The 18286-nt window shown below is 48.9% G+C and overlaps 1 protein-coding gene and 1 pseudogene across 1 annotated transcript; one reads left to right on the top strand and one right to left on the bottom strand.

The window, feature by feature from the left end:
* Window positions 1–6502: 6502 nt before the first annotated feature.
* On the bottom strand, window positions 6503–7265 carry LOC125535285 (very-long-chain (3R)-3-hydroxyacyl-CoA dehydratase PASTICCINO 2A-like; annotated as a pseudogene).
* A 6825-nt stretch (window positions 7266–14090) lies between these two features.
* Window positions 14091–15914, top strand: LOC125541216 (protein FAR1-RELATED SEQUENCE 7-like). Its single transcript, XM_048704679.2, has 2 exons — window positions 14091–14177; window positions 14320–15914. Exon 2 carries the CDS (start codon window positions 14337–14339, stop codon window positions 15498–15500), a length of 1164 nt encoding a protein of 387 aa, XP_048560636.2. The 5' UTR covers window positions 14091–14177; window positions 14320–14336; the 3' UTR covers window positions 15501–15914.
* The last annotated feature ends 2372 nt before the right edge of the window (window positions 15915–18286 follow it).

Raw genomic sequence — 18286 nt, 5'->3', positions numbered from 1 at the left:
CGATCGTCGATATCCAATACCTAGTTCAATCTCGTTACTGGCAAGTCTCTTTACTCGTTCCGTAATATATCATCCCACAACTAACTCATTAGTTGCAATGCTTGCAAGGCTTATGTGATGTGCATTACCGAGAGGGCCCAGAGATACCTCTCCGACAATCGGAGTGACAAATATATCCTATTCTCGAAATACGCCAACCCAACATCTACCATTGGAGACACCTGTAGAGCTCCTTTATAATCACCCAGTTACGTTGTGACGTTTGATAGCACACAAAGTGTTCCTCCGGCAAACGGGAGTTGCATAATCTCATAGTCATAGGAACATGTATAAGTCATGAAGAAAGCAATAGCAACATACTAAACGATCGGGTGCTAAGCTAATGGAATGGGTCATGTCAATCAGATCATTCAACTAATGATGTGACCTCGTTAATCAAATAACAACACTTTGTTCATGGTTAGGAAACATAACCATCTTTGATTAACGAGCTAGTCAGGTAGAGGCATACTAGTGACACTAAGTTTGTCTATGTATTCACACATGTATTATGTTTCTGGTTAATACAATTCTAGCATGAATAATAAACATTTATCATGATATAAGGAAATAAATAATAACTTTATTATTGCCTCTAGGGCATATTTCCTTCAGTCATCACGATGAGCATCATCGCGATTAAACTGGTCTTCATCTGGTTCCTCCTCCGCTCCCTCCTCTCTCCCGCTAGATAGCGCGCGTATCTAGCTTCCGCCTCCGCCCTAGTGGTGTATCCTTTGTAACTGTTACCGTTGAAACGGTGAACCTGTCTCCGACACTCCTCCCAGTCGTCGTAGACTCCGGGAACCTTACCCTTGTACACGACATACAACGGCATCTCTATGCACTAGACAAACAAAACGTTAGTAGCAATTCACAGACAATACATAAGCAATATATAAGTATGCAACAAAAGGATCAAAAGAGAAAAGCAACACATTAATAGCATGATTCATGGTCCTACTAATAAATAGCATCGATTACATATAAGTTGAACGACTGTCCAAACCAAAGAGACATACAAGTTCATTAAAGTTTAATTACAACATGAGCTAATCGATATTTCAGAACTACATAGCATCACTACTTTCGACTCGACTCAGGGATCAGAGCGTGGATGAAGCCGCCATCTTTCGTGATGGTCATGAAATCGCGATCGTTGCCAGCCTGCATTTGTAGCGTTGTTTCTATTTCACTGTTGGACGGTTGATATCTGAGGTAGAACTGCCCCGAGGTACGAAGGACATCTTGATGGATGATTTCCGCAAACTCCGACTGGATGCGAAAGAATTCTTGTCTAAGATCTGCGTCCTGGATTGCCAACAAGCATGCGGCCCAAGCTTTGAGACTATTTGGTAGCAGAAGTTGATTATGGTCCTGTACGATCGCCCGCATGTGATGGAGGGCGTAGTAGGCATCCTTCTAACCTCCAGGCGGCTGCTTGACGCAGGGGAACATCGTTACGTGGGTGAACACGTGCTTGTCATACCTAAGAATTGGCCTCCTGAAGGTGCCTCCAGATTTGGCGTAGCCGGGGAGAACATCATCAAGAACTTTCTTGATATTTGTGTAGTCTTTATTCGACTGACGGTCCGAGTCGAAATACGTGGCCATGGAATAGTTCGGGCTTAAGAGGATGAGTGTGCAACGTGTGTCACTGCACAAAACACGGAATGTTAGAAAAAAAGAATGATCGAAATCTAAGAAATCGTATGTTACGGGGCGGTGAGGGGATGACTTACTCGGGAAAGTAAGGCACGAGGAAGTTAACCTTATCTGGGTTCGCCAGAATGACGCTTTCGAGGTATGAACTCGCGACTTGCCGGTCCCCGGTGTTGCCCAAGATCTTGGCAAGCATGTATAATGGGTCGACTATCATGATGTCCGGGGTCTTGTCTCTAATGATCCGCATATCCATACTCAGCAAAAATAGCCGAACGAAGGTGTAGTGCAGCGGATGAAGGTTAAACATAGCGAAGATGTCATCAAACCGCAGGACGATCATACCCCCGATGGCGCTATCGCCAAAGCCCTTGCCCTTTGGAACCTTGGCCACGAAAACCGGGTATGCCACATCATTCTCGGAGAGACGCCGCTTCTCCAAAGAAAGAACACTGTCATGCAGACTCCGCATAGCACGGGTTGCAGCATTGAGCAAATTAGTCGGTAGCATCGGCCTACCCACCACATGCACCCTCCTCGAGATATCCTTAGACGTAGGTGGACCGTCCTGAGCACGGATCGTACTCGGTGCTGGCTGGCTCGCGCCCTTGTTATTCTTTCTTTCCCGTCCCTTCTTCTTCTACTGTAATGGGATCGAGTTCTGCTCAGAGACAACCTTCTTGAGTGTGTTGGGGCTGATAATATTTCGCACCTCGTCTATCTGAGGCTCGGTGAAGGCGGCAGCTGGAGGCGTCTCCTGAGAACTGAACGACAGACGATGCCTGTTGCAATTGGGTTTCTCCGCAGTACCAGCTAGATCGCGATCGTCTTTTGCAGGGTTGGGTTCTTGAGAAGGAGGCCCCAAGAATTTGTCACCGTACCCATGTTCGTTGAAGTACTTATCGACCCTGGTAAATGTACCGTCGTCGTCGTCCGGATCCTGTGCCATATGCATGTCCAGATCGGCCATATGTTCGTCGTCGTCCGGTAGCGTTGCGGTGGTCTTGCCATGGCTTGGCGTCGGCACGACTGGCGGTGTTGTCTGTGGGGTAGTGTCCCCCGCCCCCAAACGAATCTGGCTCTTCAACCAAAGCGGACCAGCCTATCCAGGCGCTGAGGGTCATCACATCATCTTCGTCGGCCCCAGGGGGTCGATATGGAGGTAACAAGTCGTCGTAGCCCCGCAGCACCCGAACCAGTTGAACCCTATACACGTTGGGTGGCATTGGATTACTGTGGAACAGGCGGTTGTCCGGTTGAACGATTCTAGCCTTGGCGACATCGATCAACTCACCGTCCACGAAGTGCAGGAGAGTGCATGGAGCATCGGCGGTGCCCTACGAAAACATGTAGGGCGTCAGGGATGCCCAGTCAAAGGCAAGGAGATGAAGTCATCAGCCGAGAGGCTTAGTTACCGTGATGGCGTCGAGCTCGGCTAATGTCAAGGCACCGCCAACGGTGGGCGTGCAAGTGATGGAGGGGCTACTTGCTGCCGAGGTGCCGGCCGGCGTATTCTTCCCACACCCGGGTGCATTAAGCTCCAATGCCGGCACCGACGGAGACACCAATGCCGCCTTCGCTGGAGACACCAATGGCGCCACCGGCACATTGTGCGAGTTGCTGCCCGTGAAGCTGGGAATCGGGGGCGGCCCCTGTTGGTCGCCCGCAATCCACGCCTGCAGCCCCTCAAGCAAGGTAGGCATAATGGCGGTGATCGTCGCTCCCAGTTGGTCTCGCACTTGCTCTTCGACTATCTCCAAAATCCGTGCCACTTTTGCCTTGAGTTCTTGAACCTCGCGCTCCTGGCTTTCCGAGCTGGTCTTTCTCTCCTTTCGCCTAGTGGTATAGTATTCCGACCATTTCGTAGACAAGCCTTTGCCGGCGACATGACCAGCTGATGACGGCTTACTGAGCTTATCCTTGTTTTTCATTACGTTCAACGCCCTATTTAAAGGGGTGTCGAAAGGGGAGCTCTGAAACGACCCCGCGCTACTGCTTTCAGTGTCCTACGGAAGGAACGTGAACCATTTAGAAATTTGGCTTCATTAATTAGAACGCAACCATATGGAGCTAATTACGCGGGGGTGTATTCCTTACCAGAACAAGCTCAAGCGCCTTGGTCTTCGGATCCGTGGTAAGCTCCTTGGTTACCGGGTCAATCTTGTACCGGGCCCTCACATAGTTCTTGGTCTGCTTGTCACGGTATTTCTCGAAGAGGGGCGGTAGGCCTTACTCGGCACGCTCCGCGTCCTCCTTGTCACATATAGCTTCCGCCACTCTGTAACCACCGGGACCGAGTTTGTGGACCCCTAAGTTCAAGTCATGCATCTCTTTCCCCCACTGACTTGATTCCACGGTTGCGTTGCTCTCGCACTTGATCTTGAACTCCAGGTAGTCATCTTCGCTGATCGAAGGTCTTTTCTCCTTGATCTTCTCATAACTATCATTCTCTTCACCGCGGCTCTCCAAGTAGCCAGGGCCGTGCTCATCTTCATGAGGGAGGCACTACTCACTTTATTCCCTGAGAGGCGTGTGTTTGTGAAGTCACCAGGGAACTTGTATTGTTCGTGCAGCTTCGTGAAGAGGAGGTTCCACAAATTCCCTCGGCCATGATGCCTTAGGTTCTCGGTGTTGATCGAGACGATGCTCTGGAGAATGCACCCGAGCTGTCCCGCGTACCCCTTGACTAATTCTTTGGGCGCCGTTGGATGCCCCTCGGAGGACACTTCAGTAAGTTCCTCCTTGACGGTGTCGAGCATGTTCGGGCGCCGGTCCTTCCGTTGCCTCTTCGGTTGGCTGCCATCTGTGCCTGCGCTGCCATCATCAGTGGTGGCATCCTCGGCGGCACCATTAGTGGTGTCATCCCCGACGCCACTAGGGGTTGTGTAGTCAGGATCGGTGTCTTCCGCGGCGTCCTCATAGCGGTGAGGTTCTTCCTCCATCTCCTGGTACAGCTCCCAGAATGCCTTGCCTGAACCGCCGGCCTCATCGTTATGGGCCATGTTTCGCTCTAAATAGGAAAAAAGTTTGGTCAACAAGTTGGTTATTGTCAAGGAACAAGATCTCTAAGTTGACCAAATAACCTAATTCTCGAGGAATGTCGCCAAAAAGTTGGTTATTGTCAAGGAACAATTGAGAGATGTTTGTGATATTGCCTAGGTGTTTTGGGATCAATTGAGAGATGTTAGATGTTTTGTGATATTGCCTAGGTACCCATGATCTTCTTCTACAAATATTTTTGCTATATCAATCTCCAAAAAAGCATGTGATGCTGAATCAATACTCAATATATATAGGTGGTGCTCTCTTTATCACATTTTTATTGGAATATGCAACATCTTCTTTTACTTGAATCGGGTGCACATATTTACATTCCTATTTCATGAGTGCACATATTTACTTGAATCAGGTGCACATATTTACATTCCTATTGGAATATGCAATATACCCCGGCCCATGCATTAGTTGCAAGTACCCCATATGTCCTATTTTTAGCAAAGTCATGCTAAAATTCACGGAAAATTTCAGCATGACCGTTGCTGAAAATAGGACATATGGAGTACCCGAATTTGCCGGAACGGAAATTAATCGACATTCCGGCAAACTCAAGGGCCTCTCGGGGTACCTGCAAAATCATTATCCCACCTCTCGAGAAACTTCTCTAACAATGCTGTTGCTAGAGCCGCCAACACTATTTACTTGTGGCATGTTTGCTCGGTTTGTGGTGATCTAAAAGACTTCAACTTTGTGACCTGTATATACATGAAAACTGAGAACTACACATTTGTATCATCTACCAACACAAGCTGAACACATACACTGATACACATACACACACTGAATATGTACCAGGATGATGATACAATGTGAAAAAGGAAAGCAATATGATGATTTTGAGAGTGAATCTCCACGGTTCAGGCTACTGCATAACTACAAGTTACTAGTTAATTATAGTGTGAGAACTTACTAGTTCACTGTGACATTACAAGCAGAGGACAGTAACATGAGCTTTACATCTCTGACATGCTGCCGCAGTTGCAATACAACTCCAAAACTGAGGCCTTCTTTGGACAAAACGCAGTGAAATTGCACTACCATTAAAATGCACACAGAAGCACTGTAACCAAAAAGCTGAGACCTTGTGTGGATAGGATCAGGATGTAGTGAAGAATTTAACCAACACCAGCTGGGCAATAGCTAATGCCTTCTACAGCCTTCTGTTGCACTAGGATTTGACTAAGTAAAGCATGTACCAGCACACTACCCTGTTAAAAAACAGGCTGCTAGTTCACTGTGACACTACAATAAAACTCCAGAACTAAGACCTTGTTTCCTATATAAAATGCAGTGAAGTGCACTACCAATGAAATGTACTAGAGCAGCAATATAACTCCAGAACAGGGCAGTAGAAGGACCATATGCCATGACTTTGCCAACCTATAGGATTTGATAAATAATAATATGCAGCACAATTTCTCTGCCACCCTCTGCTTTAAAGGTTCTTTCCATTCAAGTTTGAAGTTTCTGGTACATGAGCATTATTAACCTGATTTGTCTCATTTGAGATTAATCATACAGATACTAGGTTACATGATTGGAAAATATACATGTTTCTGGGGTGCCTCTGACTTCTAGTTGACTCAGCACCACCCTGATGATACACACCTCCCCTGGTGTAATATAATACTAACAGTAGAGTGAATTAAGCCGCAGCAATTTTGTGTGATACACCTATCGCAAGTATCTTGAAATTCAACTTGGAACAGCAACATCCATACGTAAAAATAATCGTCGCATTGCATTAGTTTAGTAGCACATCTTCAGCTAGTCTAACAGCAACAGCTGCGTCTCGCGGCTCGATAACACAGTTAATTTGAAGAGCTGTAATTCCTAGATTATCAGGATTCAGGAGCATGCATACCTCGGTGATGGACCAGCTGATTACCAAGGAGCTCACCAGGATGTGTGTCCTGGTCTGCAGACCCAACCAAGAAAACAGAGGAAACAGAGCATCAGGTATGCATGCAGCAAAAAGAGCAGAGAGAGACGCCATGGAGAAGAAGACCGCACCTCGGGGAAGCTCCAGAGGATGCCCCAGGTGACGAAGAGGCGCGACCCGATCTGCGGCAGCGTGGCTGACACCGGAGACCTCACCAGCCCGACCAACCTGTGGAGGATCTGGCAGGCACACAAAGCAGGATGCAGAGCTCAGAAGTCAGAACTGAACAGATCGAGAGAAAGAAGCAAGATCCAGCGGGCGGCGTACCTCGAGGACGGCGGCGGTCTACGCGAGCTGGAGCGGCCGCTCGACGGCGACGTAGACGCCCTCGTGCCCCGACCGGAGCAGCGCCTCCACCGCGTAGTAGAGCACCTGCGCCCTGCATCCACGCGCGCGCACGAATCAGTCAACAAATCCAACGATGAACTCGATGCGGCGTGGGAAGAAGGGACGAGGGAGGAGTTCACCACGAGGCTTGTGGACACCTCGGTTGCCGCAGGGATGGACCGAAGCAGCGGTGGCGACTATGAGATGGGGTCGGTCGAAGGAAGAAGAAATGGGCCATCGAGCTTGGGGGGCTCCTCTCCTGGTGGACGCGTGCCTCCTCCTCCTCCTAGTGCTCCAGCGGCGACTCTGGCGGTGGAGCGGGCGCGGGGGTCGTCGGCGGCGGCGGGGGGAGGGGGATCTGGCGAGGGGGATAGCGCGAGATGGAGGGGGGTCTGGCGCGGGGGGCGAGGGGGATCTGGCACCGTTAGTAACTTATTATTATTATTATTATTATTATTTTTAGTTGCATCCAATCTTTTTTTAGAAAATGACAAACAAATTTGAAAACATTCATGAATGTGAAAAAAATATCTTCAAATTTGTTATTTGAAAATATTTGAAAAAATATCATAAAAATTGGTATACCAATGACGCACCTCCTAGGGGTGCGCCATAAGTACATTGATAGCAATGGCGCACCTTCTCCTCGTGCGCCATTAGTAACTTATTATTATTATTTTTAGTTGCATCTAATAATTTTTTAGAAAATGACAATCAAATTTGAAAACATTTATGAATGTGAAAAAATATCATCAAATTTGTTATTTTAAAATATTTATGAATATGAAAAAATATCATCAAATTTGTTATTTAAAAATATCATCAATATTTTTTTTGGATTTTTAGTTGCATTCATTTGTGAATTGGTAAAACATTTATGAATATGAAAAAATATCATCAAATTTGAAAAAAATATTCATGAATTCAAAAGGTTCCCATGAAATTTAAAAATATTCATGAGTTCAAAAAATATTAACAAATTCATAACTTTTTGTGAGTTAGAAATTCAATACCATAATAAACATAAATAAATATTCATGACTAGAACAGAAGAAATATCATTTCAATATGTCGAAATACAATCGAGAAATGAAGACTACGATTTAAATACAATCGATCTTAGCTAGCTATCTTTTCACAATCTTCTTGCCCTTCTTTTTTGCAAATGGAGTTCTTCTGTTGAACGGACGTCCTTTAGGTAGGGTAGTCCTGCTTTTTCTTGTGGTGTATGGCACTTCATCGTCGTCGTCATGTTCCATCTTCGGGTCACCGTACTTGTCGAAGTCTTGCTCATTGGCGACTCCATCCTTTCCGATGATCTTCCTTTTGCCTCTCCTCACGACAACACGACCGTGCTTTGACGGGTCGGTAATGAAGAAGCATTGGTCCACTTGGGAAGCCAGTACCCATGGCTCATTTTTCGTGGTGACGTTTGCACCCGCGGTCTTGGATTTGGCTTCGGGTATAACCATGGTGGTGAAATACCGGTCTTCTTTTAGGACGCTCTTGGCCCATCTGACACGGAACATCGGGACCTTCTCTCCAGCATAGCTCAGCTCCCAGATCTTCTCGATCCTTCCGTAGTATCTGTCCTTGTCGTTACCGGTGTAGGATTCCATCGTTACCCCGGAGTTCTAATAACCATCGCTCTTCATGTCCTTGTCCTCGGTGTAGAATGTGTAGCCGTTGATATCGTACGCCTCATAGGTCATCAGGTTGTGCTCAGCGCTCTGTGACAAGGCAAATATGAGTTTTTCTTCCGCGGAAGAATCCTCATGTAAAGGGTACGACAGAAGCTTTTCCTTGAACCAACGCGTGAAACATGAGTTGTGCTCTTTGATTATATCTCCGTCCGTCCTCTGTTGGCCTCGGTCATTATACATCTTCTCAATAAAGGTTTTGTGCTCTACCACCCAAGGATCGACCACGTCTATGTGTTGTAGCGTGACTAGGTTTGCTCTTTCAAAGTCGGCAAGTCGACCCTCGAAGTCAACATGCATTTCGCGGCAACCATCGCGGTGACCCCATCCAGCGAGCCTGCCGAGGTGCCTGTTGACGGGCAGACCAACGGGGTTCTCGATGCCTAGATAATTCGTGCAGTAGGAGATGCACTCTTCGGTAAGAAAGCCCCTGGCTATGCTTCCCTCTGAACGTGACATGTTGCAAACGTATCCTTTGATGACACCATTCATCCTTTCGAACGGCATCATGCTGTGCAGGAACGTCGGCCCGAGTTGGATGATATCCTCCACGACATGGACCAGCAGATGCACCATAACATCAAAGAATGCGGGCGGGAAGTACATCTCAAGCTCGCATAGTATCACCACAATCTCTTCATGTAGCCTTCTGAGTTGCCTCACGCCAACCGACTTCCGAGAGATGACGTCGAAAAAGTTGCATAGGCCAAATAGCGTTTCACGGACGTGCGCGTCCTTGATCCCACGGATTGCAACTGGAAGTATCTGCGTCATTAGCACGTGACAGTCGTGAGGCTTCATCCCGCTGAACTTCTGCTTCGCTGAGTCTAGGTATCTGCTTATCTTCCCGCGTAATCGTAAGGAAGTTTTACTCCTACGAGGCAGGTGAAAAACTGCTCGATCTCCTCCTGACTTAGAGTGGAGCACGCGGGAGGGTAGTCATTTCCGATCTTCTTGGCCTTTTGCCTTTGCGACAACTTTCCGTGTCCTGCTTCGCCTCATCATCATCATCATCATTAGCGTGAAGCTCCTCCTTGATGCCCATTGATTTCAAGTCTGCCCTTGCTTTCGGCCCATCTTTGGTCCTCTCTTGCATGTTGAGCAGGGTACCAAGCAGACTCTCGCACACGTTCTTCGTGATATGCATGACATCAAGGATGTGAGGCACACGGAGGATCTTCCATTACGGCAAGTCCCAGAAAACAGATCTCGCTTTCCACACCTTCAGCGGCGGCTCTGGCGCATTTCGCTTCTTCCCGGCTCTGGCGCCTTTTGCTTCTTTCCCGGCAGTGGGCAATCTTTCCAATTTTTCAACAGCTCGTCTATTTCCTCGCCGCTCCTCGTACGCGGGCGTCTTCGGGGTTTGGTTTCACCATCGAACAGATCATTGCGTTTTCTCCATGAGTCATCGTCGCGAAGCCACCTTCGATGTCCCATGAACACGGTTTTCGAAGATCCGGGATCTCTTTCTAGCTAGTGATACGTTGTGTCATCCATGCACCTGACGCATCTAGAAAATCCGTGGACCACCTGCCCCGCGACATATCCGTAACCGAGATAGTCGTGCACCGTCTTGAGCAGTGCGGCTCTCATAGGGAAATATTTTTTTCTCAGCGGCGTCCCACGTATTGGCTGGCGTTTTCCATAGCGTGTCTAGCTCCTCTTTCAGCAGCCCCAGATACAGATTGATGTCGTTCCCTGGTTGTTTCGGCCCTTCAATTAGCATACTTATGTGAATGTACTTCCTCTTCATGCACAACCAGGGGGAAAGTTGTACATCCACACAAACACAGACCAGGTGCTATGTGTGCTTCTCTGGCTGCTAAACGGATTGACTCCATTGGTGCTCGCGCCCAGCACGATGTTCCTTGGATCGTCCCCAAATTCTGGGTTTTCGCAGTTCAACGCTTGCCACTGGCTCGCATCCTTAGGGTGACTCAGCATCTTGTCTTTTTTATTTATGTCCGGATCATTTCCGTTATCTTCTCGCTTCTTCTCCTCCCTATCCGCGTGCCAACGTAGGAGCTTTGCTACCTTAGGGTCCATGAAATACCGTTGCAGACGAGGAGTGATCGGAAAGTACCACACCACTTTTCGAGGAGCTTTCTTCCTCTTCTTGTATCGAGTGACGCCGCACACCGGACATATGGTACACTTCGTGTGCTCGTCCCGATAAATGATGCAATTGTTCATGCACACATGGTATTTCACGTGCGGTAAATCCAGAGGACACACGATTTTCTTCGCCTCCTCGAAACTAGTCGGGCACTTGTTCCCCTTGGGAATTCGTTCGTGCCAGAATGACATGTTCTCGTCGAAGCATGCGTCGGTCATTTTGTGTTTTGCCTTCATCTCCAGAGCCATGAGCGTTACTTTCAGGCGGGTATCCTCGGACCTGCATCCTTCATACAATGGAGTAACCGCGTCTATCTCCAGTTGATCCAGCTTGGCTTTCTCTCGGGCAGCAGCTCTTGCGTTATCTGTCTGCTTGAGAAGCAGCTCTTGAATATGAGGGTCCTGCACCCAGCCCATCGATGGTCTATCGTCGTCTGCTCCGGCATCTTCATCTTCATGATCATGCCCTTCGTCTGCTCCGGCATCTTCCTCGTCATCATGTCCGGCATCTTCTACATGATGACTATGTAATGCATCTACTTCGTGATCATGTCCTGGAGATTCTTCATCTTCTCGCCCGCCCTCGCCGCGGCTGTCTTGCTGCCCTTCCTCATTTCTTGCCCGGCCCCCATGGACGACTTCATAATCATCTTCATCACCTTGCCACCGACAGCCATCCATGAAACCACGCAAGAGTAGGCGGTCCCGCACCTGTACGGAATCCGGGTCCATAAGGCTCCTCAGCTTGCATCTTCGACACGGACATCTTATCTCCATCTCGTTCTTTTGAAGCATCTCGGCCTTCGCGGAGCTCAAAAACCTATTCACGATGCCTTCGATCATCGTGCGGACCATGGTCGCCTGCGAGGTAGAGCAAAACGATATTTTAGAACCAAAAGAAATTTGGCGTGACTTTGCCTAAAAATAGGACAAAAAAGAATGCATAGTGCCAAATTCTCGCCGAAACGGAAATGAATCAACATTCCGGCAAAATATTGGCAACTATCGCATTTCAAATACCAGTACCTGCAAACACAAACATATGCAACACCACAAACATATGCAACACCACAAACATACGTAGATCTAGGCCATAAAAAGTGCATGTGCACGTTGTTGGAGGGAGAAAAAAGTAGATCTACAACATAAAGAAAGCTTTCCCCTTACTTACCTATCAAAAAAGGTAATTTAACCACTTAATTTGGGTGAATCTATGGTGCAAATGAGGTGAGGAGGAGGAGGCAGCCGAGACAAGCTTGGAGAAGGAGGTGGAGAGAATGAAGTGGGAAAAGTGAGTGTGGTAGGTGGCTGTCCAAAATATCTAGCTACTCTCAGGTTACCAATGGTTACTAATGGCGCACCTGTTACGTGGTGCGCCATTACTAGTTTTGCAAAGAAATTATTAGTAGTGGCGCACCGTGGTTGTGGTGCGCCATTACTAGTTTGAACTAGTAATGGCGCGTTGTACCCTGGTGCGCCATTACTAGTTTTGAAAAAAAGTAAAAAAAACTGTTAGTAGTGGCGCACAGAGTGTGTGGTGCGTCATTACTAGTTGAAAGTAGTAATGGCGCACTGTGCCTTGGTGCGCCATTACTAGTTTTGGAAAAAATTGTTAGTAATGGCGCACCGTGTGTCTGGTGCGCCATTTGTAATAAGGACACTAATGACACACCTGTATCTGGTGCGCCACTGCTATATAGCAGTGGCGCATCACATACATGGTGCGTCATTAATGTCCATATTAGCTATAGCCCTTTTCCTAGTAGTGTTTCTCACGTGTTTTGTGCATTCTTGCCCAAACAGATGGAACCAATGGATCCCACTTGCCAAATTTTGGTATGATCATGCATATCATTCAACCCTAAACAACATACCTTTCATAACATCATAAGGCAGACCTCCGAGATAATTAGGTATCACTACTAAGACTACTACACCATTGCAGAATTAGATGAGTGGATATATCAAGGGCCTGATAGGAATGTGGTCATTCGAAACCAATTACTGTGATCCAATCCAATTCGGGAACTCAGGTAATACGTATTCGTTTCAAAAAATATATAAAGAGAGTTCCCCTTCTGATTTTTTTAGGAAATACAATTTCTATTATTATTAGAAACCACTTTTTGTTACAAGACATGATGGATAAAGTGAAAAATATAGGAAAACACACCATCACCTACTTAAAAAAATCATCACCCTTGGCGGTAAGGGAGGTATCGAATTTACCAGATGAAGTGTTTTTCAATTTTTCGGGGCCGGATTGGTTACTTATCTTATTGGATCAAGTAAGGCCGATGGTGCGTGAGCAAATTTTATTCATGCTTTGGAGGGCATGGCACTCGAGGAATGATTTAATTTTTGGTAAGGGAAAGGAAAAAATCTCCGACTCTGTGAGTTTCATTCAGAATTACTGGGCGTCCTTCTCATCATGTCATCCAAATGTGAAGATGGAGATTAGCATCAAAGGTAAGGAGAGGGTGGATGGCTTAAATTTTACTAATGATATGCAAAAGAATTTTGTGACTTGGCAGACTTCGGCTACGGAGTTCATTAAGATTAATGTTGACGCAAGTTATGTGGAGGCTTTAAGGGCTGCAAGTGTGGGCGTCGTGGCCAGGAACCATACTGGAGAAGTTATCATATCGTCCTGGGATTATATTGGGGTGTGCAATAGCGCGGATGAAGTGGAACTGAGAGCGACCCTTGTGGGGTTGTTCATTGGTATTATTCTCATAAGTCCATCATTTTAGAAACTGATTGTTTTTTTGTGGCTTCTTTCCTTGGAAATGATCTTCTAGACAGGTCTTCTCTAGTTGATCCAAAGATAGAAGCATTGAGTTTATTCAAGTTGATGGTAAATTGCAAGATATCCAAGATTAACAGAAGGGTTAAAAGGGTGGCGCACGAGATTGCGAAGTTCAGCTTTGATAATAGGTTCGATGGTGTGCTTCTTAATAGTGTTCCGCCCTGTGTGGCTGAATTTGTAACGGATGATTGTATGAATATTTTAAATTAATTAACATATGGGAGGGGTTTTCAAAAAAAATCATCACCTTTTTTTAGAAGAAGAAATTTCATCACCTTTATTTAGGGGAGAAATTTCATCACTTTTTTGGGAAAAACAGTACTAAAAAAATATAATTGGAAAACACACCATCCGGTGTAACCGATCTGGTCTGTTGCCACGGCCCACGCCCTAGTGTTTAGGCCCGAGCTCCACGCTTACGCTCTCTCTCTCTCTCTCTCTCTCTCTCGCGCCACAATTCCTCCTGCTACCCCAAAGCCATCTCCGCCGCCGCCGCCCCTCCCCCGTCGGCCGCCGCAGCCCGGAGGTACCCGCTCGCCCCGGTCCTTGTTACTACTCGCCAATCGCCCTACTTTGGTTTGCTTTACTCGTTCGATCTTGCATTTCAGCGTGTCGGTCGATCGCCTTCTCGTTTGATTTTTCGAATTGATTTCCTGGCCACCTGTTAGGCCGCACAAGACCGACCATGGCGCTGATCGGCAGCGACGACACCGCGGCGGTTCTCGGCGAACTGCGCCGCAGGAAGAACGAGGACGACCCTGACCATTTCTACCAGTACGAGGTCGATGCCGCGGGCCGCCTCAAGAGGCTCTTCTGGGCCGACGCCGACGCGCGCGCCAGCAGCTGCGGCCGCAGCGACGACGTCGTCGTCATCGACACCGCGCTCGGGACGAACAGGTACGGCGCGGCCTTCGTCCCCTTCCTCGGCATGAACCACCACCGCCGCCCCGTGCTCCTCGGCTGCGCCGTCCTCGCGGACCAGTCCCCCGACTCGTATGTCTGGCTGTTGCGGGCCTTGGTGATGTCCATGGGCCAGGAGAGACCCAAGTCCGTGATAACCGACGGCGGCGATGCGCTGGTCCACGCCGTCGAGACCGTGCTCCCGCTGTCCAACCACCGGATCTGCTCGTGCCACTTGAAGGAAGGCGTCAGGGAGCACCTCGGCGGCTGGTCGGCCGAGGACGGCTTCAGGTCGCTGATGTTCGAGGACGGCTGCTCGCCGGTGGAGTTCGAGGAGCGGTGGCGCAGTTTGGTGGCCAGCCACAGGACGGCGAGCAACCAGGAGTGGCTCTGCAGGATGTACGTGAAGAGGGAGCTCTGGGCCGCCGCCTTCGTCCGCGACAAGTTCTTCCTCGGCATGGCGAGTGACGAAGACGAGGGCGCGGAGTGCCTCTGCCTATCTTCGGGCCTGCGCACGAGCTTCTCCGAGGACATGACGCTGCTCGCCCTGCTCCAGCTCGCGGACTACAGGGGCAACTGCATGCGCGCGCAGGAGGCCGAGCTCGACGAGGAGGCCGACAAGTCCCGCGTTGAGCTGACCACGGAGCACGAGTGCCTCGAGGAAGACGCGGCGCGGTCCTTCACGCCGGCCAACTTCGCCATCGTGCTGGAGGAGATCAAGGCGCTGGACGACTTCTTCGAGATCGTCGACACCCTGAGCAGCAGCTCCGACGGCTCCGGCCCCAAGGTCTACACGCTGGATCTCCACGGCGATCTCTTCAGCGTGTTGCAGTCACACGACCGCGCCAACGACGACAAGGAGACGCACTCGAGCGCCGTCTTCAGGTGCAGCTGCCGGAAGATGGAGCGCGACGGCTTGCCATGCCGGCACATCCTCCACGTGCTGTAGCACGAAAAGGCGTCCTCCATACCGAAGTGCTGCAAGCTGGGACGGCTGCTGCGGCGGGGTGACACAAGGCGCGAGAGGCTCGGCGAGATGGAGGCGCTGGGGCGGAAGGTGTTCGACCTGGCCTCGCAGGACGCCGAGGAGTTTGAGGAGATCAAGGAGTTCTTGCAGGACTGGCTGCAGGACAGAGAGCTATCTTCTTCTTAATCTCTTACGACTATACGTGACTGACTGACATCATCCATCTTCTACTCGTATCCATTGGTCTTGTGACTTACATTATCTATCTTCTACACTAAATCAGTGTTCTAATTAAGGTGTATCGGGCAGTATGAGATGCCCATGAAGTAGGTTAATTATGAATGTGAATTGCTGTCATTTTACTTATGTGGAGCTTTTTTCTGAGGGAGCTTTTAGTTGAAGTGTTGATTTTTATTTTTATTTTTTGAGAATTAGTTGAAGTGTTGATGCTTCATCCGGGTAGGGAATCAGCAGAAACGGGCTGATTTTTTGTTCGGGAAATATGCCCCTTTGTTTGGCCACTTTTTCAGTTTGTGGAATGAATGAACAGCGGCCGCCGTCGCTCCTCACCGGTGCTGCGCTCGTCGGGGTGTCGCAACATCGCCACTGCTGCGAGTTTGTGGATGCCTCTGCAGGGGCAGGGCGTTGTTGCTGACCTCGCAGAGGTTATCAAGCGTCGCGGCTAGACGGCTGATTTTTCTACGAAATCAGTCGATTGATCCCAAGCGGCCGCCCTTACTTTTGTATGTGAAAATGTTTAAAATCAACCGGCTGATTTTCTAGGAAATCAGTCAATTGATTTCTAGCAGTTACCTTTGCTTTTGTCTGTGGAAATCGTTTAAATTAACCGGCTGCTCAACGCGCTTTGTAAGTCGTTTCTGACGAGCGCCGCACGTCCGGTGAACCCAACGAGCCGCTTATCTCACTCTCTCCCATACCCTTTCTTTCCTTATCTCTTTCCTGCACAAAGCATTGGGCTGCTCGTTCTGCTCCTCCATATTCTTCTTCCAGCGGCACATCACAACCATGGCAGCACCATCGCCCGTCGCCCTAACCGTGCCGCCACTGCTCGCATTGCTGCAACGCTTGCTCCTACACAGCTGCTACAAACCATAGTCGCCTCGCGCCGCTGCATCGCTGCTCCACTGCAGCTCCGACAAATCAGGTTGCATCGTCGTGCCATGCACTGTGTCGCAGCTTCCGCCATGACCGCCGCTTGCTACATCGCAGCATCCACCGTCATCGCCGGCGCTGCAATGGAGCACCACTGGGGTCGGTAGAGCTCCGTCGCGGCTGCAATGAAGCTTCACCGGTGGCTCGATGCGGCATCACCGATGCCCCGTGGGGGAGGGGGGGGGGAGCTTTTGGTGTTGCATTGGAGTGCTCCCTGGCGGCTAGACGTAGCGTTTTGGTGTTGTGATGAGGACATGACTGATGAAGCTATGTATTTAGGGTAGGGTCATGGACCTGTCCAGCATACCCTCCCCAAGGACATCTTTACAAAGAATCAGAAGCAGTCGAAGAGAAATCATCATCCACTCGACCGTGGAGATGTGTTTACTCGACCACCTTGAAGACACTAGACCACCAGAAGATGAGGAACCCTCCACTCTGCAACAGTTAAGATTTAAACCATAGCATTATAAGCATTTATGACATTTACTATAGACGTTACCTGTAACGCCTTTCCTTTATGAGCATTGAACTCTGTGTAACGGAGGGGAGCTGGGGTCCTGGCGCACTCTATATAAGTCACCTCCCTCCTCTAGGAGAAGGATTCGCACTTTTGTAAACACACACACACACACACACACATATAATCCAGTCGACCGCCTCAGGGCGCCGAGACGTAGGGCTGTTACTTCCTCCGAGAAGGGCCTGAACTCGTAAAACTCGTGTGTACAACTACTCCATAGCTAGGATCTTGCCTCCTTATACCTACCCCCCGTTCTACTGTCAGTCTTAGATCCACGACAGTTGGCGCCCACCGTGGGGCAAGTGTCTTAGCGACTTATTGGAGAAGTTGCAATTTTTCCGATCCCCATCATGTAACACCCCGGATATGATTCACCCAATATGTAATCCAACTCTTGCCGTTTCCGGCCTTAAGTTATTTTATTTTCTCGGGTTCGGGTTTTTGTCTCTGTGTGTTGTTGTCATTGTCATGCATCTCATATCATGTCATCATGTGCATTGCATTTGCATACGTGTTTATCTCTTGCATTCGAGCTTTTTCCCCGTTGTCCGTTTTGCATTCCGGCGCTCCGTTCTTCTCTGGTGGTCATTTCTACCTTTCCTTCGTGTGTGGGGATTAAACATTTCCGGATTGGACCGAGACTTGCCAAGCGGCATTGGTTTACTACCAGTAGACCGCCTGTCAAGTTTCGTACCATTTGGACTTCGTTTGATGCTCCAACGGTTAACCGAGGGACCGAAAAGGCCTCGTGTGTGTTGCAGCCCAACACCCCTCCAAGTTGGCCCAAAACCCACCAAAAACCTCTCCATCATCTAGAGCGTTCGATCACGATCGCGTGGCCGAAAACCGCACCTCATTTGAACTCTCCTAGCTCCCTCCACCTCTATATAAAGAACCTCCCATTTCAATTCACGGACGAAACCCTAGAACCACCCACCTCTCGCACCGGCGGACATTTTTTTTGTCCGGCCGGACACGTCCGGATCCACCCGCCGCCGCCACATGTCGCTCGCTCGTTGGGTCGCGCCGCCGCCCCACTTCGCCGTCGCCGCCGGCCCGGGAGGCCCAGGAG

This window comes from Triticum urartu, chromosome 2A (genome assembly GCF_056163025.1).
Source record: "Triticum urartu cultivar PI428250 chromosome 2A, HENAU_Tu73, whole genome shotgun sequence".
NCBI lineage: Eukaryota > Viridiplantae > Streptophyta > Magnoliopsida > Poales > Poaceae > Triticum > Triticum urartu.
This window is presented reverse-complemented; position numbering and strand designations above follow the sequence as displayed.